General features: G+C 39.2%; 1 protein-coding gene across 13 annotated transcripts in view; it reads right to left on the minus strand.

Annotated features, from left to right (window-relative positions):
- Positions 1 to 25,212, minus strand: part of MADD (MAP kinase activating death domain) — a 75,116-nt gene that overhangs the window by 34,405 nt on the left and 15,499 nt on the right. For 8 of the 13 annotated variants that reach the window (XR_006168183.1, XR_006168185.1, XR_006168184.1 and 5 more), the window contains exons 4-20: positions 22,592 to 22,895; positions 22,136 to 22,267; positions 20,835 to 20,948; positions 20,058 to 20,138; positions 17,999 to 18,055; positions 17,092 to 17,270; positions 16,572 to 16,807; positions 15,879 to 16,035; positions 14,805 to 14,911; positions 13,771 to 13,964; positions 12,883 to 13,163; positions 12,207 to 12,346; positions 10,408 to 10,509; positions 7,916 to 8,018; positions 6,736 to 6,922; positions 6,411 to 6,561; positions 4,392 to 4,598 (exon numbers count right to left, since the gene is read on the minus strand). Coding sequence is in view for 10 of the 13 variants with exons in the window: in XM_042814850.1 (XP_042670784.1) it covers positions 4,392 to 4,598; positions 6,411 to 6,561; positions 6,736 to 6,922; positions 7,916 to 8,018; positions 10,408 to 10,509; positions 12,207 to 12,346; positions 12,883 to 13,163; positions 13,771 to 13,964; positions 14,805 to 14,911; positions 15,879 to 16,035; positions 16,572 to 16,807; positions 17,092 to 17,270; positions 17,999 to 18,055; positions 20,058 to 20,138; positions 20,835 to 20,948; positions 22,136 to 22,267; positions 22,592 to 22,895 (2,732 nt within the window). In the remaining 3 variants the exon portion in view is untranslated. Of the gene's footprint in view, positions 1 to 4,391; positions 4,599 to 6,410; positions 6,562 to 6,735; positions 6,923 to 7,915; positions 8,019 to 8,478; positions 8,539 to 10,407; positions 10,510 to 12,206; positions 12,347 to 12,882; positions 13,164 to 13,770; positions 13,965 to 14,804; positions 14,912 to 15,878; positions 16,036 to 16,571; positions 16,808 to 17,091; positions 17,271 to 17,998; positions 18,056 to 20,057; positions 20,139 to 20,834; positions 20,949 to 22,135; positions 22,268 to 22,591; positions 22,896 to 25,212 lie in introns of all 13 variants that reach the window. The other 5 variants (XM_042814851.1, XM_042814848.1, XM_042814846.1 and 2 more) reach the window with 4 other exon arrangements.

A 25,212-nucleotide genomic window follows, 5' to 3' on the forward strand; every position in this document is an offset into this window, starting at 1 on the left:
ATAGTTCTAATTAACAGCAATGTTTTTATGTTTCTAGCTTGTTTCATTGAAAGGAAAAGGCACAAAAACAGCAGCAGCAATCCCAAGAAAACCTAAACTGTAGGTTAACACAATATTTAACCAAAATTATATATTGAAAATTATCACAAAGTTCACAAGTACAAGTTACTTCTGATCTGACAGTATTCTCAATAAATTCTTGGCTCTGCCTATAAAAAAGTCCTACATTAAAATGCAGAACTTTTCTTCATCCATTTCTTCACATTACGTTATGAAGAAAGGAAATCAGAGAAGAAAAATAAGCACGATAAAAATCAAGCTTAACATCAGCTTTCCAAATTCTACTGAGGTCACAGCAGTCCAAGCCAAAAGATTCCATAAGAAGACAAAATACAAAGATAAAGGAAAAAAATCTGGAGTCTGCATGCACTTCTTTCATTTGAAGCTTAACCCTAAGAAAAATTAGTAATGAAACACTTGCACCCTTCCAGCACTTGCACTCTCCAGCTCTCTGAAATGCACTCATCTGCTCAGAGAAATCACATACTTTCAGGTGCTCGCCCACTGGCAAAGGAAACACTACAAGCTGGCATGTTGAACTAAGCCTGAATGCAAGCAGGGTTAAAGCTAGAACTGCTACAGGGGCAGATAACTCCCAGAAAAGTCACAAAGGGAAGGAAAAAGCAGCATAATGTTCTTCAGCTGCTCTTCAAGGAAACTTCCTGAGCCTAAGAAGCCACTGAAGGCACGTCAGGAATCCATTCCACTCTGCAGACGAGCAAAATTAAGGCAAAACAGCCTCTAAAAACGTCTATTTAGAAAAATATCTACTGAAAATAATTAAAAAAACCCATGGTTTCATAGGCGTGGAGGAAGGCTTCAGACTATCATTAAATGTTGTCAGGAGTATGGTAACTTCAGCAAGGGAGAAGAAATAGAAAGATGCCTGCTAGCTGATTGATATCTACATCTGCTTCATGATTGATGGATATTCCTTCAACTTTCATAATCACACAGATGAATGAGAAAATTATAGATCCAAACAGCATCCTATAGGCATACCTAGCTGAATATACAGTGAGTTCTGGCTTTTTGAATTCTCAGACTCTACGGTTTTATGCTAAAAACCACCAGGCTGATAGCTATGATACTTAGCAATAAATAGTTTAGCTGATTTGCCTGTTAATCCATCATTAGAAATACTCTGTTTCAAAGTTTAATCTACATCATAGGAATGTTTGAAAGTCTATACTGAATCTTAGCGTATTAAAGACAGCATTTTCCTCTCACCTGCTCTGTAAAAGAGAAGAAAAACACCACAAACTTATAGGATATACAATACTACATCTATGGCTGTTAAACAAGCCCAAACAAAACAGGACAGCAGAAGAATTTAATGCTGACAACAACATTTTCTGTTTCAAAAAATTGTCAATATCAAGTGATGTGAAAGTATCAAATAATTATTTAAAAGTAGTAATGGAAACTTATTAATATTAGTAGTATTAATTAATATTAATATTAGTAAATATTGAAACTTTCAATGTTTAAAACAAGCATGCAGTAAAACCAAACCTACCACTAACATAAAGGGGGGACCTACTGGCTCTCAAACTTAAGGCCACCAGTGTCCAAATAAAAAGTTCAACGCTATGGTGATGACCAAACAAACCTGGAAGCAAGCAAATAACTGGTGATCTCTTTGGAAAGGATCAGAAACATCACATTCACAACAAATTTCTTAACTAAGCAATTAGACACTGAAGAAAAGCAAAGAACTGGTCTTCAACTGACAAAATTTGTCACTGTTTCCCTCAAAAATAGGAATATTGAATACCAATAGCCTTTGCCATTTATAATGGAGCATCCTATACACTTCCATTGTGTACAACTGGCCAGCACCTTGCTGAAAAATAAATAAGAAAAGGGGCTTGAGCAGGAACAGATTTTCACCCTGAACTTCTGAAAACACAGTGAACCTCCTGACCATGGTTTCCGTAGTACAAAAAAGCTACACAGATTCAGCTACTGTAACCCTAGATCCCTGAGATCCAGCTTAACTGCCACATTAACACTTACTGTACGCACAGTTACTGCAGCTGGTGTTATCCATAAATTTATTCTATCAAGCTGATCACATACTTCTTGTTCTGTTATTTCCTCCTTCAGACTAGGTCGAAAGAGCAACAACCCTAACTTGCATTTTGTCCATACAATACCAACAGATTCATTGAGAACTTCAGCTCTGTATTTACAACCTGAGACTGTAAATGAATAAATAAAGGCTTCCTGTATCAAGGAACTGCCAAGGTTGGGAGGAACACTTGGAGATCATCTAGTAGAACGTTCCTACTCCAAGCAAGACCAAAACAACAGCAGGATGCTCAGGACTACTGCTATCTCAGCAAAGTGTAAATGTTTACCAGATGTTTCCTCCCTAAACAAGTTAGTTTGACTGAAGAAAGCCTGCATTTCATTCCAGAAATAATTCAGTCTAGCCATGACCAACTCTGGTTCTGAACATCCAAAGTGTTAGCTCACACAGAAGCTTTCTTAAACAAAAAGCCAAACAGCTTTAAATGATTTACTGGAACACAAGAGGAATTTCTTTTACTTCCAGATCCCAAGAGGCAGATGAACATAGATGTTACCTTGTTTTTATAGAAATTAAGATTGATTTGCATACTCTTTCATGGTCCTCAGTGACAGATAAAACCAGTTAGATAAGAACGCATCAGAAAAAAAAAAAATGAGAAACTCTGATCAGATTTGGTGAAACTGCATTTTTCTTGTAGCCTAATTTCATAGAAGAAAAGTGGAAATCATCAGAGCATCAGAACCACCATAAGGAATTATAAGTCACCTGTTCTAGAACACTAAACTGCTTAAGGCGAATATTCTAGCAACAGCATTATCAGAACATACTAAGTAATACTTCTTTTGCAAAGGAATTCCTATAACGCTTCATAAACATGAACTGTCTGGTCCCTATGATTTCTGCTTCTATGAAGTTTTAACCTCATCTGAAAGAAAGCAGAAGTCTGAGCAAGCCAATCTAAAATCTCTTCATTCTTGAGAAGAATGGTGGCCTACAGACTGTTTTATTCTTAATGAAATAAGAAGCATTCCTCCTTTTAACTATTCTACTGAAAAGAAATTCAGTCAAGTTCCCCAGAGTAAACCAAATTGAAATGCTGGAAATTTTAATCTTATAGCTTCATAATAGATTTCCAAATACAGCCTAAGACTGGTTTCTGAGCTTTTGCCTCCTTAGATTACCTCTTGAAACAAGAAGGCAAACCAAATCAGAGGCGATCAGTATCAGTTCAGGACGATTTAACAGCAGATAGTCTGCAATTGTAGGTATACATAAAGTACATAAAGTTAAGAAAACGTCTGCACCCTTTCTGCCAAATAACTATCCAATACACACATTCCCTTATTTTGCGTCATTTACTGGAAGTACACCTCCCAGGAGAACACTGCTTTCAGAAAATTAATCTTTCATAGAATGAAAAATGAAATAAAATTTTAAATGAAAATTCAGAAGTTATTTTAAACAGGCTATAAGCAAGGCTAAAGTGTATCATGATATTTTTTGAGTCAGTGAAGGATTTTCCTCACATGTTGATGGTACACCTACCTATTTTGCTTTCAATCCACAGAAGGTTGGCTCCAACCTGAATCTTTTGTTCTTTTTTCTTTCCTTTTTTTCTTTTAATGTATAAAAATCCCTTTTAGCTAAAACAATCTACAGTTCACCTTTTTTTCCCAGATATAGGCAAAAACTCTTATGCCATAGGTGGGATAGTAGGAAAATTTCTACTGAACAGCCTAGCAGATGCTGTTTAGAAGGACAGGCATTCTATTTGATGTTGCATAGAAGGAAGATCCATCAGTCCTGCTCACTGAAACTGTAACACTACAATTTAATCCTTTTGGCAGTTTTAATTATTCAACAGATAGGGGAGAGATCTTGAGTCCCAATTCTATCAAGACGCCATCTAAATAATATAGATTAAGTCAGCAATAATTACAAAACTTCCGTTTCATGTGGTCTCTTCCACTGTAGCCCTTTCCAAAGTCCCCTGCTCATTTCCCTTTTTGCCATTTTCTGCTACTTAAAAACATAAATCACAGCAAAAGTGAAGGTTGTCTGAAGTGCAATGATATTCAGAAACAATTAAGGTTAGAAAGCTCCTGGAGGAAACTGTCCTGGATAATTTATCCAAGAGCGAGTGAAAACACTTATGATTATTCCTTGGTATCCATGGTGTAAATGAGGCATGTTACAGCAGCAAATGTATTGTGTTAAAATGGAGACAATGCAAATAGAACCTAATGCCAAAATAGAAGCCCCTCCTGCACTTCACATGCATTTTAATACACACCAATGGAAGCAATAAAATTTTCTTCCTTTAGACTCCTTGTATCAAATTCTCTTAGCCCTTTCCCTGCAGGGCTTGGTGCCTTCGGCATCAGCTGTGGTACTGGCAGCTGCATGGCAGGTTTCGGCTCCACTCTTGGAGATGATGCAGGATCTTTGCCAACTGGAGTGACAGAACCATCTGTTGGGCTTCGTTTTCTCTTTTCTGGTTCTTTAAAGAGAAAGAACAAAGTGTTACCAAAATAACCAAACAAAAAGCACCTACACACACAAAAAAACAAACAAGCAAAAAAAACAACATTAAAAAAAAAACAACGCCCCCAAGCAAACAAAAAAACAACTAACGAAGAAAAAAGGACCAAAAAACAAAGTAAAAGGAAAAAGGAAATGAGAGCAGGCCTCATCTATCATTGTGTAAGACTTTGAACAATCATTTGTCGCCAAAGGTTTGGATTATTTCTCTGTATCAAACTGCAGCAAAACTTTCACAACAGGATAATTAAAATTAGGCTTCCAGTGAATAACCCTGTGCACTCTTGCACAAACTGTTCTAAGCTGATGAAGCTTAGAATAAAAATTTCATATCCAGATGTCTAAATCTATCATACCACAGGCTTCATAATACTATTGACTGTTGCATTGCCTCCTATGGTACTAACCTAAACCAGGCCAGGTCCAAATAACTGCATGTACACCAGTTGACCAGTACATTAAAGATTCTGCTTATAGCAATACTTTTCTATACAGATAATTACAGAAAATGATCAACATCTAACATGCAGCAGACAACACTTGTTTGAGAGAAAAGGTGTTCCTCCAATTCTACGTAGGTCTTTTCAGAAACCTCTTAAATTTTCCAGGTGTGATGATCACAACTGGAAGGACCACACCGCCCACTCTTTGTTACTGACTTACCTCTGCAACCCAAACACATATTCCAAGGTGTACATGCCTCCTTTTCCATGCCTCTCTCAGTTTTCATAGATAAACACTGGAAAGTTCATACTTGACTTGCTACCTTCAGAGAGACTGCTTCTTAAGACACAGTTTCCTATCCTTTTCTCATTGTCAGATTTTCTGCTTTCTACATACAAGGCCTTAGTTTGATCAGATTAAAATAAATTAATCACAACTCTGCTTTACTAACATTCAGATTCCTCTAGATAAATAATCTATATCCATCATGTACTGTTCCAACAGTCTATACCATATGCCAAAATTGAACAATCTTAGAATTCATCAATTATCACTATGTATTAAACGACATTAAGATGAGCCCTCTCCTCTACAGATCATATCTAGCAATATATCTAGATAAACCCAATGAAATCAGACAGTAAATACTGAGTACCTAAAATCTGATTATAAATCAAGATGTCGTGCAAAAACAAGAAAAGCCCTTTAAAGATTTATCAAGGCTTCAAAAGTTTGTATCCATAAATTTCGTCATTTGTGATCACAATTAAATAAACAGATAAACTCTACTTACCATCAAAACGTGGTGCCTGCATTTTATAAGCATGACTTCACATATGAACCACTGAGTTTTACGTCAACAATTTCATAATTTTGTTTAGAACCGGTGTCAGGTTTAATAATTACCAAGATCCCCACATCTTGAACTGGTATGCCAGCTCTACTTTCCTTTCTTACCTTCTTCAGCAGTCTAACAGTGATTGGCAAAAAACATTTTGAGCCCACAGGACATCAAAGCCTACTCACAAAACCCCTGATGCAAGCAATCCAGAAGCCAACTGTAGTGTTAAGTAGTTATTTCTCTGCTACAATGAAATAGCTATAATCTCAGACAGTGAAAAGCTGAGTCAGATATAAAGCAGAGAGGTGGCATTTTGTCATCTTTTGCTCATTTCCCTTACGCATGAATTTTCTTACTTTGCATTAAGAACCAGATTTCAAGAAAAAGTGAAAAATTAAGGAGGTATTACCTAAAATAGACTTTGTCTTCCAAGATCACCTAGCAATACAAGAACCACTGGTAACACACAGGAAACATTTGTCTTACCTTTGTTGTAATAGTGAGTATGCGCTATTTCTAGAAGGCCAAAAACACTGGCCATGCCTCCCAGGCCAGCATTCGCATATGACTGCTCCAGGCTCAACACAGTACACTTTAGCAAGTCCAGCATGCCTTTATAAACTTTGCGGCTGATCTCCTGTAACAAAAATCCAATTAGTGTCAATATTTCTCAAGTAAGAAAGTCATTCAGGAGCACAAACTCCAAAACCGCTGTAATATCAGCCTGTAAGAAGCAATTTCACAAAAATCTTCCATGAACTGAATGTAAGCATAAACTAGGTATGAGAACCCTGCTGAATTTAGCACTGACCACATCCTGTATGATATCCTGCTGAGCATCTTCTTCCGACTGGATCGTGCGATTTAGCTTGCTTAATACAAAGACACGGAGCTGCTCACTCTCCAGGAGGCGTCGGACTCTCTTCATGTTCAGCCAGCCAACACCTTGCCCATCAAGAACATTGTGTACCACCTCCTTCAGGAATTGCTGGTTCTCACTGATGGATTTAGAAAGGAAACAAGGTGGCAAGAGTTAGTCTGCTTTTTATCTTGACCAGGACACACATAAATTCATTTCCAAACAAACCTAAGTTTACAAAAACCTCAAATCTTGCTAGATTTTCTACTAACAACTGCACTGCTCTATAGCTGTAGCATCAAACATTTTTGTTTGTCTGTCCCTTATTTTCTGTCACAAGCCGTAATCAGGTCTTTCTCGAGTCCAAGTAGCTACTGCTGTACTATCCACCTTCACAGCACAGCTCAGATCCATATGAAGTCTATAAACTGCAACCTTCTCCCATGGCTACTGTAGATCTGTAGATTTTCCTTGTACTCACAGCACTAGTGCAGCAGCCTTGGTGTACATACTGCTTCAGCTTTTTTTACCTTGGGGGAAGGAAAGGTAAAAAGAAGACAACTCCTCTGCAGTCTGCTGCATCCCAGTCTGAATCACAGTTTTTTGTCTCCCATCCCCACTAGCTCAAAGTAAATTTCAGTCTATATATGGCTGCCAGGGAAGAAGGGAGGAGAAAGCAGAAGCACAGGTGAGGTAATGTTTAATTACCTCTTCAAGTCCCTCTCCAATGTTGAAAAATGGTTTTCTTGTGAACTCACAAAAGCAAACTGCTTTACCTATTCAGCTGATCCTCTAAACTGATTCACTAAACTTCTGCTGGCTAGAATGTTGAGACTAAACTCAATTAAAAGATTACTGACTTAAAGCAGGATCTTTCATGATGTAGAATATTTTAGATCTCAGACAGAAAGAGGAAACTTTTTAAAGGGCAGAAAAATACACATATGTGCTAGCAACTCAAAGGCCATTTGTACAAAATCTTCTCAGACAATGCATACAGGCTTAGGGCTATAGAAAAATACAGTGTTGTTCTCAATAGCCACAGATCTAAGGATATGATGGCCACTCCAACACCACCACTTCATGGAAAAAAAAAAAGAAAAAAAAAAAAAAAAGCAACCAAAAATATTACCTGGAATTACTACTTCGCCCCTGCGGGGATGGAGATTCTCTCTTCACTGTTGGGCTATGCTTAATGACTGAAGACTTTTGATCCACCAGGGCTCGCCTGTTTCCTAAACAGGAGAGGAAACAGTATGAGAAGAATTGTGTGGAGGAAAACAGTCTGCTGCCAGGACAGCAACAAGCAATACTAAGGTTAGCTAACACACTTATTCAGATTACAGGTAACAAACTTCAAACAAAATGGAAACTCCAAAAAAGCAGCAGCATATATCATATTCTAGCATCACACATCGGCAGAAAACAGTAATGGGAGTAATGCAGAGAGAAAAAGAGAAGATGGTAATGGGAGCAGAAGGTGAAAGGCAGGAAAATTCTGGCTGCTCTGCATGCAGATTGACAACAAGAATCGTCTTCAAATTAGTCACTGTATGTAAAAGCATAATGCATCAGGGGTGACTAGTATAGATCATATGATACTGGTTACCCAATGAAGAAAGGTAGCCCAAAGTCAGGCATAGGGGATGCTGGAAATTGTCACATCATGCACAGCTCATGCTGTAGGGAACCCACCTTCATTGCTTACTGGGCCAGCTTCAGTAATAATCTCCATTATAGTATTTAACCCAAATACTGGGACACAAAATATACAATTAGTAGTGTACTACATATCTGCGCTCCCCACCATCAGCATAAAAAATAATAAATCCAGCTACCAGCTTCTTCCCAACCCTCCCTCAAAACAAAACCCAAACGATACTATAGCAGGTAGGATGTTTGAAAGCCCAAGACAACAAGGGCCGCTGTAATTTCTCTAACAGATACTGCTTAACTTGAAATTCAGCATTATCGAACCACTGTACTGCATCTTCATGGACACTATTGCACATATTGAATTTCAAGGGCACTACCAAAAACAACTGCATCACTGAGGAAAAACAATGGAGATGGATGTGCATGGAATAAAAATTAAAGAAGGAGGATGGAAAGTGATCAACCAGCAGCAATGAGATGGAGTCCCAGCATCATTTCCCATTACAAACACAGAGCAACACACACACTTGGTGAGAACGAGTTAGCAAGGTAACTTTATGCCTGCACAACAGAGATAAGAACATTTAAAAACCAGAGAAGTGCTCAGTGGAAGTCCCAATGAGCCAGCATGCACACACAAATGAACACAAATGCACACACACACTTGCACATGCACAAAAGAGACTGAGCTACTCCACGGATATCCCATCCTCATATCTGCACAGTAACATTGAAGATCCTGCACAATTACATTCATCAAGAAAAGAACACCAAAGTGCAGAAGATGAGGTGCAAAGCATAAACACGAAATGGCAAACCCCATCACTGTTTTCTTCCAATGCATGGAATCAGTCATTAAGTTTACCCCTGAATAAAACCCTGATATGAAGTATGTTTCTTATCCTGCACAATTGGATATGAAAACGTAACTAACTGGTAAAAGGTTGTCAAAAACAGCTGTGCAGAATCTCTGCTAGCGTTTTTACCACACCAGTGCTGTTCCTCCTCATTTTACACACAGGGAATGATTACTTGTCTCAAAAACAAAGTCCAAAGCAGAAACACAGAAACAGCTTTTGGCCTTTGTTTCTACAAGGTCAGAGGTCAGCAAAACATCATACCAACCTTCATTCACATCCCTTCCCACTTCCAGATTAAAGTAATCTTTACCGATGAAATGATGAGGAGGAAAAAATAAATAAATAAAATCAACATATTAAAACAAAAGCAGCAAGTTCTAATCAGATAGAATAACTCAAAAGGTAAAGTAAAATCTTCCTTGGTTTAGCAACTGCTATCATGACAACCAGGCTGTTCAATTCCTTAGGGTAAGAGTCCCTATTTCTCTAGTCCCTGTTCACATGTTATTACATAACATAGCAGACAAACAAGAGAAGTTCCAATTACAAGACTGTGCACCTAAGTTAGGAATGGGTCTTTACTCTGAATGAGCTGAAATATATTTATATTTTGGGTTTGATTGCAAAGTTTCCATATAGTGAATTGAAAGTACCAGCACTATTTAAACCTTTGTAAACTGCAGTCTCCACAGGAGGGAGGCATTATTCCTTCAGCAGTCTCCATGGGAGAAAGGCACTATTCCTTCTTACAAACAGAATGTCACTGCTCTAACAGGTTACCTAAAGCAGTGGCAGTACAAAAGTAGAACCTACCTCTTTGTTCCCATTCCTTACACTAAACACATAAAAATTAAATAAAACAAAATACAAAACAAAACCAACATTCACAGTGTACCTATTAACACAAGGTAGGCTAGCTAGTCTCCCACCCCGATGCAGCTCAGTTGCTGAGAAGAAGTCTAAGAAATATCAAGACAATTTTTGTCTTGATAATTAAAGCAGGTACTAACCCAAAGTACCAAAATACTTCACCACCAATGTTCCTTTTAGGGATTGCAGAGTCACAATAATAGTAAAGGCTACAGAAGACAAAGGGAAAAATGGTTACCTTTCAGGCTGGGAAAGGGGGTATTCTTGTCTCTCCCAACTTTGGTTGGCAGGGCTAAATTGGACAGACTGAAACTTGTGCTGTGGTTTCTGTACAGGCTGCCTATGACAAAAGAAAAAAGAAAAAAAAAAAAACCAAAAAATTAACAACAATTACACCCAATGACAGAATTGCAGGGCTTGGAAAGGACCTCAAGAGATCATTGAGCCCAACCTCCCTGCTAAAGCAGGTTCCCTACAATAGTTCTTACAGGTTCACACCCAGATGGGTCATGAATATCTCCATAGGAGACTCTACAATCTCTCTAGGCAGCCTGTTCCAGTGCTCCGTCACCTATACCATAAAGAAATTCTTCCTCATTTTAGTACTGAACTTCATACATTCGAGTTTTAGGCCAATACTCCTCCCATCACTACACACCACCAAGATTAGCCTGACCTCATCCATTTGCATCCCACCTCCCTTTAGATATTTATAAACATTTATTACATTTTCTCTTAGACTTCTCTTCCGAAGGCTGAGCAGACCCAGGTTACTCAGCCTTTCTTTACCAAACACCTGATGTTCTCTGCACATACCCATACTTCCTAAATTTCCTGTAATTCATATTCTTATTTAAAGCATGAACATTTTTTCTTTATTTTATTTATTTTTTTTTAAGTCCACAGAACTGACAAGTATAATATAATTTCATTTACAACACAACCACATCTGTATTCTGACTATTCTAAATTGTTTAAAAGGTAATTCTTAGCTCCCAAGTTACAATCATTGTCATTGTGTTTTTGAGTCTTAAATGTACCAGCAGTGTCAATCTGTTTTCCTGCCATTATACAGGTAACTCCACATCAACTGTCTTCTAGTTTGATACTACTTTTAAGGAGCAAATAAGTGGTGGGGGTCACATGAGAAAATAGTATGACAAAAGATCTCTAAAATCCACAGTCCCAAAGTCAGAAGAGTGCACAGAGCCTTCTGAAATTCTGCAACTCTGACCCCAAAGCACACTTTAAAATAGAAGTTTCCATTTATGAGAAAGCAAAGCTTTTTGTAGCACCAGAAGATTTCTAACAACATGAAGAGTGCAACGATGCTCTGTCATCTGTTTAAGTCTGTAGACATCCTGAAAGGAACTTGAATAGAGATCCTCCTCATACAGAAAACCTCAAAATGTTCATCTAATTTGTCAGTGCACTATTTCAACTTATCCTTATTCCCCCCTAATCCAGCTTTATTTTAGTAACAATCTTTTTAGTAGAAACATCAAATACAATTTTCCCAGTGCTACTAACTTCTTGTCCCTCCCCCACAACAGCTGACTATTTATCTGGTTATATCTTCTTTCACACACTAAAATACTCTACATCAGCTTTCCATAACTGTGGATATTATTTTTAAAAATTATTCAATAATTTAATTGAAAGTAAGAGAGCACAGTGAAGAAATTTAATGTCAGACCTAAACAAGTGAAGTGGTAGCATGAGAAGCATACTGATGGTTAACGCTCTTGTACCGGTTTCATAAAAGTCACAGTTTTTATTTAAATGAAATGGACAGAATTTCTGATTTGTGGTCCAAAGTGCCATATAACTCAAGGGCCTAATGACACAACCAAAGTCCTTAGTGAAAAATTCATAAAGCAGTAGTTATCAGCAGTGTAAATAAAACAGGTCCTGTGACTCTCAACACAAGTTCTGGAGACCGGGTAACAATCCGACAACCAAGTCTTCCTCTTGGCTAACCACCTCTCTGTAAGATCTGATAAATTAAAACGGTTTAATGAATGCTTGAGTACATACTTGCAAAAGACATGATGCCCCCAAAACCTTCACTGCTGTTGTTGGAAACAGTAGAGTTTGGAGAGCTGGCCCTGGAGTCTGAATCTGCATCAGAATCATTGGCCAGTTTTAAACTGTTCGGACGAAGTAACTTCTGAGACCTTTGAAGAAAAATGTACAGGTGTTATTAGCATTTTTTTTCCCAAAAGCTTATATGACCGTGGGAGGCTGATGCTGGTCTTGTTTTTAGCCTGTTTTTACCACACTATCCTTCCCTTGTGGGAAAGAAAAATAGAAAAAGAAAAAAAAAGAAAAGAAAAGGAAAAAAAGTAGAGATGCATCTTTGCATTAAGGCCTTTATTACCTTTTAAGACATGCTGCAAATTTGTCTGCAACACTACATTGGTGGACTTAGGGCTGGAAAAAATACTTCTGCTTTGAGAGCAACAAAGGAAAAAAACCCAATATCATAAAAAAACGTTTAATTCCCCTCACACATCACCCCTGAAATAGCAAGCTTCACAACCAAAATCCCTTAAAGACGTCGAGAAATCAGTAGATCATGCACTAGAATGTTTCAATGAAGAACTGATAATTCTGTTATCTCCCACTACTTCAATAAAATGTTAAACTGCATGAAGCAGATGGGAACCCCATGACAGCTGTACAAAACAACAGGAGGACAGGGAGAACCCACCTGCTTCCATTGAGATTCTGGTTAAATCTTGGGGTGTAGCTCTCTTCCTGCTCATCATCTTCATCCTCTGTAGGAAAACCATACTGTGGTTCGAAGTACGGATTATCATACTCTCGTTTCCTCACCACCCCTTCTGAGGAGCTCATGCAGACAGCTGGGCTGTCACTCTCACGACGATCAAAGCTCATCTTGGGAAAGCTTGGTTGTAGTGGCAAAGAAGGGAGATGGTTTGAAAATCCAGCAACTAGCTTCTCCTCCATCTCTGCTGAATCTGCAGACTCCTGTGGACCAGTCAAATTATTCATCTGTTTGCTAATCTGAATTACTTATAACTGAAGGGCCTGACAAGAGCAACTGTTATAAACTGGGAATTCTGCAGGGTCTTAGCAGTTTCTGGGCCCCCACCCAAATCAGTTGTTCTAATCTAGATCTGTAGAAAAGTTGCAGCATTTATGCATTGTTCTAGAAGCTTTCTTCCCTGCAAAACAGATCTTACTGTTAAGTGCCAGGATAACAGCTCCCTATTGCTCTGCTTTGTGGTTACAGAATCAATTCCCATACTTCCTAAATGAACACAGATTGAAGATTTTCCCCATCCCATTCCCCTACAACAGATCTTTCCATACTGTGTAGAAGTCACTCCTGCAGTCACAACCTGGACCACTGCTCTCTGTTAATAATGTACTTTAATGCAAGTGAGCTTTTACACACAGGAATGTTCTGTCTCAGCATAAGAGACTACTTTGCTTGGAGTCCAGAAAGTGCATGCAATTTAATTTCTGAATGTTTTCAGTCTGATCAGCTTTTGCCCCACTCAGAAAGAACTATTCTCCCACTCTTTATATCCTAATTCTCTCAACTTGGGGCTGAATTCATCTCAGTACACACATGGTTCACTCCGTGGATGACAGTACTGGGGCTGCTACTGGCTGTAGTACTGGAACTTGAACGAGGCTGGTTGTTCTCTTGGGAGTTCTCACTGTCCATGGCCTGTTCATCCAGATCTCCTGAATATTCTTGAAAATCATCAAACTCCACTTCACTGGCATCACCAAGGGCTGCGTGAGTCAGGGGGTCAACATCTGCAAATACATCATTTTGCATTAAAGAATACTGCCTTCCTCAGCCTTCTGTCCATCTGACTGAAAATCCCTAACAGAGCTGCTCAGCAGAATACAGAAGCACATAGAAAGGTTGTAAGGCACTTTTGGAAGACATTTAATCCAACTGGCTACTCACAGTTGGGCTAACTTTAAAGTTAAAACAGGCTGCCCAGGGCCTTTTCTTATTGAGTTTCCAATGTCTCCAAGGCTTGAATAATCCCCTTTGATTCTGGGGATCTGTTCACAACGGGAACCTTTTCTTACAGTCAGGCAGAATTTCCTTTGTTACAAAATATGACTGTTACCTCTTGTCCTTGGGCAAAGGAAACATGCTGGCATTCATGTTTTTGGTTTATAAAAGTAATAATCTCCCGGCCTCAAACACTGCTGCTGCCGCCTCCATATAAACCAAAGAGAATGCATTTTCCTGTCCCCACTAAAATGAAGTGACTCATTAAAGTCAGCTCTGAGGACCAAAAAGTGGGGGCAGAAGAAAGCTTGTAATCTGCAGCCCATATTGCACCTTTTCTACTGGCAGCAGATTTCCAAATCTAGTCAGTGGGTTTTGTTCAGCAGCACCTACTTCTGATCTTTCTCCTCCTATGTCTTTTAGAGGGGATTGCATATAAGCCAAAGAAATGTCTTCCTTCAGTCTGCTACTGGTAATTGACTCCCTTACCTCAGAGCAATATTATAACAGAACAATGTTTTGCTCTGATTGAGACACTTGGGGAGGCATTTCCCCACCGTCACAGCACAGGTGAATGTGGAAGAGGAACCTATGTGGATCTCGTGAAAATGCAGCCCAAAGTTACTCACTTGGAGTATCGCCATTAATGTCACATTTCATCATCTCGCTGACAAAGTCACCAAGAGAAGAGTAGGAGGAACTTGAGTCATCGTAGTCGACACTGTCACTGCCACTGCCACAACAGGTGAGAAAAGATGAGTGGTAGCAGAACAGCAATAGCATCTTAAAAATCTGATGATACAACCACTTCTATTAAAAAAAACCAAACCCTGGCAAGATTAAGGGGCCAGCTTCATGAAAAGTCAGAGCAAATGACAAACATTTGAGACAGGTGAAGAGGCAATACGGGAAGACATTTAAAAGCTTTCAGCAAGGGGTTAATGAGATCAAGCATAGGTGGACAGGGAGTAGATACAAATTCTCAGCGAGTGTCAGGAGGGGAGGAAGCTTCAAGACAACTGGAAATCAAAAGAAAAGCACTTCTTTTTAATACTAACAGTAATTTCCAACATGAGGACTACTGGCGCTGTGTAGAACATAAAAGAAAAACAAGTACAAGCCTGGAAGACCTCACAGGCTGTAAGAGAAGGAAGGATGATAAAACTTGATGCAAACCTCTGAGATACAAGGCCAAAAACACATCAACAAAAAATTGTTCTCACTTTACTGAATGTACAAGGTCTCAGGCAGTGGGGAGTATTAGCAAGCTTTGCATAACTATGTGCTTCGATTAGAGATATGAAAGAGTGGTAGGATGAGTGGGATTGCTTGAAGTACAGAAAAAAGAAGTAACCAGAGAAAGAACAGCACAGAAGAAAAGAAAAAAGAAAACATCAGAGTGAGAAGTAATACCAAATGATAAAGGGGCATAGGAAGCAAAAAAAAACAAAACAGGAAAGTACAAATAAAGATCTATGTCAAATGAAGGCTTGAGAAGATATTAGCAAAGAGATAAGAAGCTGCTGCAATGATGACAAAGCAGTGAGACAATTTAATTCAATATCAGTATTCTGACCAGACAGAAGAAATTAAACAAAAGCATGGAAGGCTAGAGGAAAAGGTAGCAAATGAGATGCTGGAGACAAGGCCCAGAATAATCTGAAGTAATTGTCAGGTGGCTAGAGTTACGCCCCCCCACTAACCTGTCATCGGTGGGATCAGAGTCTGTTTCTTTTTCTACTGGGACATTCAGTGCTTCAGCCAGTTGTGAATTACTGTCATAGACACGATAGTGGATGGGCTGCAGTTGGTGAGCATACCACTTCGGTTTGTCACCGATCAGTGCTGGGTCAAACATATCTGCACCAAAAGCAAATAAACAAACAAGGAGAAAGTTAATTGAACTCATTTATTTGTGTCAAAGGCTTCATTAGTAGTGAAGCTATCCCTTACTAAGTCTTGCACAAAACAGAACAGTCATCTTTAAAAAAAAAAAAACAACAACAAAAAACAACTACAAGAGTTCTTCTCCGCTAGCAAACAAGACAAGAAATAAAGTTATCTGGAGAAGTAAATGGCATTAAAATAGATAAAATAGCAAATTATTTCTTGAACTGGATATCTCTACCCAGAATGAATGCCACACTGGAACAGGTTCCCCAGGAACCTGTTGGAGTTCAGAAAGTGTTGGGACAGTGCTCTCAGACACACGGTTTTATATGGTCCTGTGTGAAATCAGGAACTGGACTTCATTAGCTTCATATGTCCCTTCCAACCCAGGATAGTCTGATTCTATGAATAATATGGTATTAAGCTAAGTTTGACCCCAGAACCTATCTGCATTTCAAGTTTCTGAAAAACATCAGAAGTGCAGGAAAGGGAAAACCAAAACTTACTGTTATGAATTCTCTGAAAAGCATAGTTAGTAGGGTTGAGTGACCATTCTCCAAAATATTCTACTGCTTGTGTCCTGGAAAGTTTATCTGCAAAAGGTGTTTGCTTTGGCCTAGAGGCAAGAAAGGAATTTGCCTGGAAGGCCACTACTGGTCGTGGAAAAAGACGAAGAGTGCGAGTATGCATCTGGAATCCTTGCAGAACATTTGGTGAGTTGAAGAATCTCACCATAGCAACCCTAAAAAGAGGCAAAGGACACATGTCAGATAAAAACACAGAACTCAATAGAAGACAGAGAACCTTTTAAAGGTATGTATTAGGCGAAGTTCCAAATCTATGAAGTAACGTAGTGCAAGAAGCTGTCTTCTTAAAAAACTTAACAAACCAATCAGTCACTTGGTTTTCATTTACCTGCTCAATACCAAGAGCCACCAAGAGCCATGACAGACATTGCTCTCAGTCCTGTGCTGCCTTCAAGTGCAAGCTTGATGAACTCAATACCACTTTCCATTTCAGTCTCACCTGGTAGCTACATCCACAGAGTCCACATCATTTCCATAGATCAGAGGGTTGAATTCTGTGGAGGGAGTAGACTGCAAATCATTCTGTGGTCTTCCCAGCAGCAGCGGCACCTCCTGCCCTTCGTGGAACTTCTCTAGATTAAGAATGGGCTGAGTATTCAGACTCATGCTAGCCAGTGCCTAGCAAAGGACAACATTAAGCACATATTCAGCAAGAAGTTATTTGAGAAACAAAAGATTAGAGCTACCCTCTAGGCAATCACAGCAATTGTTCACGCTCCAATAATTTGCCTTAAATCATCTCTTCTACACTGAGTCAAGAAATACCTCCAGGCCCTCCTTTTTGTGGACTGTCCAAATGATCTCAATAATGAAAACGCATGAGTGTTAACCTGGAAGTCTGCTTCTCTAGACCGTCCATGACATGAAAAAAATAATCCACATCTGACCTCTAGTTGTATGACAAACCATACAATATATAGGAGGGTTATGCCTGCATGCATTTAGAACACAGAGATCTAGATCCCTTAAAACTTGCCTTGCAACTTGGCAGTTCAGTCAGTGAGTTTGACAACCCACGACAGCACGCAGACAGCCAGCACACAGGTATCTATCTTCCAGTCTGTCTGCAAACTGCATTTCTTTTCTGAATAATGTCTTCATCTCTCCATAAAGCAGTCATCCTCTTCAACCCTCATAATATCCTCAGGAAAATGCACAGGAGTGGCATGACTAGTAAGTCAGTCCTTAATACCCAGATCCAGCCTAAATCTCCCTCATTTCTCTCATTTGCCAACTGAGTCTTCACCAGTTTAATCTCAAAAATAAACAAACAAATAAAGTAAAACAAAAAGACCAAAGTAAAAGGGTAAAATGGAAAACCGGGGGGAAAGAATAAAATAAAGAACCTTGTTGTCAGGAGTGAGCAGCTGTTGCTGAGTGATTGCAGTCATGCTAACCAGAGACTGGAGGCAAGATGGAAGATCATATGATAACACCAGCAGCCCATCAGAGCCAAGACGAACACATGACCACAGAGAAACAGATGGAGGGAAAAAAAAAAATCTATTACTACCAAATATCACAAATGAGAGGAAATAAAAAGGGATGCAAGACAGGCACGGAGAGAGAAGTCTAACTGCCCCATCCCCAAAATATCCACATTTGGCTACTTTTGCTTTGGAAAGCGGAAAGGATCCTTACTGATGAAGCTAAGAACTTTCCACTGCGGCTAAAAATCAGGTATTTTGAATATTAGTGATTGACACTAAGATCCAAAGGTATATAAAGGGTGTTAACCTTAGCAACCTGGGCTGCAATTCAGTCTTCTCTACTTTGTATTGCAACCAGTAATCCTCATTTACGTTTGCCAATGTTCAACTATCCATGATGATGAATGTAGGAATATATAGGGACCAAAGACTGTTTGGGTCAATACCAATAATTTTAAATAGAAGTTGTTTAAGGAAAATGCAATTTGTTCTGATATTCAACTTTGCTCTAATGAGAGAATTTTGCTCAATAGTACCTGAAATTGCAAAGGGATGAGGCAGAAGTGAGGGTAAGGTGGATCTAACAAAACCTCATGCAACACATTACTTCCATCTGAGCTGACAGTAAATACTGGGTTATTACAGAGGTCACACACTTTGCTCTCCTGGTCTATAAGGAGAGAGAGGGGTGGCCTCCTTAGGTCCATAAGAAACTTTACCTTTAAATACTGCATGCAGCATGCATAAGGAAAACAGAAATAAAGAAATAAAACCTGCTTGACACAATCAGCCAGGGTGACCCAAGCTGATTAATGGCTTAGCAGGACCTGAGAGAAGAGACTGAGAACTTGAACAGATCTGTAAATGGAGGGAAAACACAGATGATCATAGCTAGATGGATCAAGTCAGAGTTTAATCCTACATGGCAAATGTAAAGGAGAAATCTGGAATTTTTGGCACTAACCAGAAACAAATTAGTCCCAAACAACAGTAACAAACAGAAACCATCTACTGCACCCAAGAGCATTTCAAACTATCTTTTACCTGGGGTATGGGAACTGCTGAATCACAGCCTGAACCTCTGATTGATCACCTGAGGCAAGCAATGAGTCAGCCCTGGGAGCACAGGTGAAGGCAATTCAACAATTCACCTGTGCTGCCGGAAGGAGTGGAGCCTGGCTGCACCTCTCCTAGACCCATTTAAGGGCTACCGAGTGAAAAAGGATCTCTTCTAGAGATTCCTCCTCTGAGTTCTGCAGTGAGCTCAGGATGAGGGTAAGCTTTCTATCTATTCTCTTTTTGTTACTGTAATCCGCTTTGCCAAACTCTCGTTTATTTCATAATTATAACATCTTTATATTCATGGACTGTACACCTGGCTAATAAATTAACTGTGGTCATCGGCCTTAGTAATCACTTTTCCAAATTAGCTCTATGCATAAAATCCAGCAGCTGGATACATAACACTTAATAACTGTGTTACTTAATACCACTTTTCAAGCTTAAAATGCTGCTGTGCTCTAACATGGGGATGTTCTTTGTGTGCATCTACACAAATAAGAAACCTTAAATACACTGACAGAAAATCCCTAGGCCTGTGCTTTTTATACAAAAGTAGAAGCAGTAGAGACAGAAAAAAAATGAACAGGTAACAAAAATGACCGTGAAACTCTTTGAAGAAACTACACAGACCTGAAACAATAAAAACCTCAGATTTAGATTTGTCAGAAAATGTAATGGTAGAAAAGCCCAGAAAAGCTCAGGGGGTTCAGAAATCTTGTAACTTTGAATCAGCCACTCTGTTGATTGGCCAGCCTCTTGAACAAGTGCATTCTAATAGTCTGATACCTCATTCACAACCATCTGATGTGCTAGGTTGCAAGCCTGCTTTTAGCATGTACAGCAGAAGAGCTGTGCAACACTACATCTGCTACATTTTACTGAGGCTGAGTCCATTCCCCAAAGTGCTCATTACCTGTTTCAGATGCTTTTTCAGCTCTGAAGCTTCTGGTTCTGGAAGCGCCGGCAAAGATTCTGCGTTTGTGGGAACGATCACCTGGAATTAAGCACAGGTAACAAATGAAAAACTGCCCAGCTGGATCCATTTCAAAACAGAATCTCCTACATCTCCACTGCTCCTGGAACTGAGGAATAAAAGGAATAAAATAAAACTTAAACCAAAAAAAAAAACCCTGCATCAATAATTTGTTTCTCCTTCTCTTATGACTGTTAACATTATTTACAATGTCATAAACATTGCAAGATTATTGTTTAAACTTAAGACTTATTCGACTTTCTCTATACTCATCCTGTATAATCTCCATTAAACATAAGATGTTATACACATTTCCCATGCTCCAGTAGCCACAGTAGAAAGTGGGATACTTTGTCTCATTTGAATCATGACAAAAGATGCTGCTGGAAGGCTCTTATCAGATCTAGATTCCTATCTAGGGCTATAGCGGGCAGGGTCATAGTTACCCAAGGAGATGGCTCAATCACTTATAGAGGCTATACCTTCTATGAAATACCTAGATGGATTAACTGAAAAAGAATGCTGTAAGAACAAAAGAATCAGGGAGAGACATGAGACAAGACAAGCAACAAAATCATAAAATTTAGGACAGAAGAGACAAAGGCAGACTGAGGCTAATCTAGAAGCACAAGCATTCTTAAATTCTCGGTGTGTGTATTAGTTGAAGAGCACAGTTATCCAGAAACAAAGCCTCAAGTCCTTAAGAGCATTGCTTACCTTATTGGTATCCAGGTCGATAAGCCATACATCATCAGGCATTTTGAAATCTAGTTTGTAAAGGAAGAAACTCGCTGGAACACCAATGATGTAAGGTGTAGGGGCTAGAAGCAACTGAAAGACAGAGATATAGTAATAAGGACAAGTTCTGCATTTGATATCACCATATCTTACCAACTTTTTTTTTTTTTTTTAAACAGCTGTAGTATGTTTACAGCAGAGGAGGCAACACACAAAGCACTGATAAAGAAGTCATTGATGTCATACGATAGGAAAAAAAAACCCTCCTGCTCTAAGAGCTTTAATTCTCATCTAGAAGAAAAATTCACAATTTTTTCAGATATACCTTTTATCGAGCTAAACAGCTCTAATGAAAAAAATTAGCAAAACTAACAGCTTACAACACCATGAACCAAGTGCATTTGTACATCTTCAGCTCAAACTGAATCCATGCTGTTGTAAATATAGCATTACCCTTACAAAAGCTTTATCCTTACCCCTACCTTATAGTGGTAACATAATTTAAAAATTACAAGTCTAGGAAGCAGAAAAACAGAAGAAACATATTTTTTTCTTAATATAAATGTATGTGGAAAACCTAAGGGGAATTTCTTGTTGTTTCTGACAAGGGGATCAGCAGAGGGAAAAGGCTTAAATCAATAAGACACGTAACAGCTTGAGATCAGCTGCTTGGGAGGCTAATTTATCCTTTAATCTAGAATACCTGGTTATCTCCAAGGGACAAGAACAAATCTGCAGCATCAATTGCAAGATAGTCAATTGCAGGATAGCACTGAAGGAACAAGATGGCCTCAATTCTGCCTTTCCAAACAAAATAATGAACTCCTGACTACTGGTGAAATCCAGGCTCCCAGCTGAAGTAACGTGACACTTTATACTTCCAAGAAAAATAAACTGCAGGCGGAAGTTTCTAAGCTTTGAATCATGACCCCTTAAGATTCCTTAAGTACTACTACGGACTCTCTCCAACAAACCTTAATATTCAGTTGGGACAACAAGGCTGAAAGTGTTAAAGTCTTGTCATAATATTGTAGATCCATGGTGTTTCAAAGAAGCTACTTCTTTGAACCACACTATTCACCAAGCAGGTTTTAATGATATCCTAAATGAAAAACATTACACACAATTAAAATAGTCAGTGGTACTCAAAGAACATTCTTTGCAAGGCAGTGTTTATTACAGTCCCTCAGAAATCATGGTGGATGGAAACATGGACTACTACGTTTTCAGAGATAACAGAAATATCCTTTGCAAAAGACCAATGAAGGAAAAATACGCACCTGCTCTGCAGAGGCCATGCAGGTGGGGAGCAGAGGGATCACCGGAAACATATATTCTAATGGGTAGATCATAGCCACAAAGGCCATCACAGACATCGAGAGTGCATTATAGTCCCGGGACTGCAGTACAACCTGCAAACACAGAAAGTCACATTAGATTTTGCAGCAACCATTTGCTTCCCATACTCCCAGCCAGGGGCATAAAAATATCACGGCCTAAAGGACCCTGTTTTGTTGGCTGTGAACTGGAATGACCCTCTGTTAATCTATCTGAAAACAAACTTCAGGTGCTTTTTAAAGCAAAATCAAGACTTTTCAAAACATGCACCTCAGAATGATATTTTCCTTCCACCCCTCCAGACAAATCAATATCAAAGATTCCAGTAGAGAGATGTTCTCCAATCTGTCCTGGCTTTTGAAAGGGTAAAGCTTCAAAGATAACTCTTCCCTTCCTACCTTGTGCTCCAGAAGGATGCAGGTCAGCACCTGAAGACAGGCATCCACTCCCAGCAACTCCAAAGGCAGATGTAGTGGAAAATCCACCAAGGTGAAGCGGGATGGATCAGGAAGAGCAAAGGTCAAAGCTGGCTGCAACTCATGCGGCAAAACTTCCACGTCCACCCGCTTCTGACCAGCAACAGGCATTGGTGAACGCAGCAGCCGGTATATCCACGCCTCAATCTCCCGCAAGTCATGTAGCAGTGCACTGGACTTCTCCTCCACCAGGAGTGAGCCTGTGAAAATCCGCCACGTTGTATCCCTACAGAGGGAGAAATGAGAAGATTAATACTCCAATGGCTTCCTCTGACAGCCATTTGGCTTGGCTCTTCAAGGGAAAGGGCAGTCACCAAGAATTAAAAGACACTGCTAACATGCTAGGCCAGACAAGGGAAGAGAAGGGCAGGGATTTAAACTAGCTGCAACAGCTGTGGGGAACTATGGATCTTTCTGAGGCAGAAATCAACACGAGTTTGCCAGACTGGCCCAAGAGTTTGTGCATTCATTTAAATGGTTCATAAAGGTTACCCAGGTGCTTGAAATTCAGCGTGTAACTGGAGTACTCACATATCTTGCCTAGAAGCACAGCAGCCTGAATGACTGGATTCCTTCCACCAGTTCTACAAACTTTTGCAAGAACAGGAACTAATAAGCTGAGATAATAAAAATAAGCCACATAAAGATGCCTCAGATGTTTTGGCATCATAAAACACTTTTACACTGAGTCTCAAATTGCCTTGTATTGACATGAATAACCCATGGCAGAAACGGCTGCATTTCAGCTGAGAATAAACAGTTCTGAAAGTTGGCTGGGAACCATTTAACTACCAAAAGCCCTAAACTATCAACCTCCAAACAAGTAGCTCACAGACAGGCTGGCCAAAAAGTGTGTACAGTGCTGCTCAGGGCCTTAAGAGCTTCAAAATTTGAAACTGGCTCTCACAAGAGAAGTGAATTGGATAATCTATTTCAGCCCTTAATGTTGCAGTACTGCATTCACAATGGCCATGAATCTGTTCTAGCCACTGTGAAATAGCTTAATAATTATCTCCAGTCACTGTAATAGATCTGTTAGAAGAGTATGGTTCAAATTAGAGGTTCTATCTTACAGTTTATACCTTCAAAAATTAAAAAAAAAAAAAAAAAAGAAAAAAAAAAACACAAAAAAGGCCCTGGATGCCTCATACAGGATTAAAAAATTACAGAAATTTGGAAGGATCAAAAGAAGAGCAATCTGAAACCACCACGTTTCTCATCCACCAGCTTCCCCTCAGCCACTTGTAATGCAAAGGACACGAAGCTGTTAATGGCACACTCAAACCTTCTGTGCAAGCCCTAAGGATTCAGTTTCACTTTTATTCTGACATCACTTTGAAACCTTTCTACTTCTCCAGATCACAGCTCGCAAATCACACAGTAATTCCAACTGGCAGCTTTGCTCTTCCTGCTGATGGATGCTTAGCAGTCTTCATCTGTCACTCAGTTCTTCTTCTCTCAACTCTATGAACTTTGTCCAACAACGGCAAGTCTTTAAAATACCACATGCCATTCAAACACTAGAATATGTCAACACTGCTTTCAAAATTCAGATGAGTTCATAGAGCTGAAGAAAATCATAAAGTTTAGCTCTTCTCTGCCTCAGGAATTATCGGACTAAACCAAATAATGAAATAAGCTCCCTTCATACTTCAATTTCATAAAATTATTTCCATTCTCAGAGAATCACTTTTTCCCCAACAACCAGTGGATTCAGGTCATAAATCTGTCAAAGCATGAATCAGTCAGAAACCCAGGACACTCCTAGAACTATTCTAGAGCAGCAACCCATCAAGTAGATTACTACGCTGTGAACAGGAGCAGACTTCCTCTTTAATACAAGGGGAAAAGATCTTATAAATACAGAAGTGTCAGATGCCCTGGCATATTTTACTTTTGACAAGTTTAAGTTGGAAGGTAAAAAGCTATAAAACTCAGATTACAAACTATCTCACAGCCCCCATTCACCTTCACAGTAAGATAATTCCTTCCTTCCCCACAGATTCATTTTATATTTGCTCTGTTCAATTCATGAGTCAGAAAGGAAACAATATCTTCCTGGAACATAGAGGCTAGGCACAATAATACAAATATACATCCACAATTGATACCTTCTGTACCCTATAGCACAACAGCTTTTGTTGCATACCTAGCATTATAATAACAGATAGTACACCAAGATACTTGCTGTTGCAAAACTCCAGTCCTATATGCTTCACAGACAACTCCTTGGTTTTCTGTCTCTCCTCTCTCTCCTCATCAAATCTTGTACTTCAATCTCTTTCAAACATTCCTGTTTCCCTTATCTCTTCTCTCTCACGCTGAAGTTCAGATTATTTCTCATAAACCTATAAAACACACTTTCAACATTTCCCTCTGGCTTTAAGTTGAAATTCACCCTGTTATTTCTTACTGTTTCTAATCTGTCAGAGAATTGCTAGTCCAGATGTGCACTACCTACAGAGCTTATACTCCAAAGCAATAACCACAGCAATAGCACTCAGCTTTCAAGAAACTGTGTCAGTTGCTATCAGCATAGTGCC

Source organism: Centrocercus urophasianus, unplaced genomic scaffold (genome assembly GCF_019232065.1).
Source record: "Centrocercus urophasianus isolate 14NV4802_14NV808 unplaced genomic scaffold, USGS_Curo_1.0 seq_14, whole genome shotgun sequence".
Taxonomy (NCBI): Eukaryota; Metazoa; Chordata; class Aves; order Galliformes; family Phasianidae; genus Centrocercus; species Centrocercus urophasianus.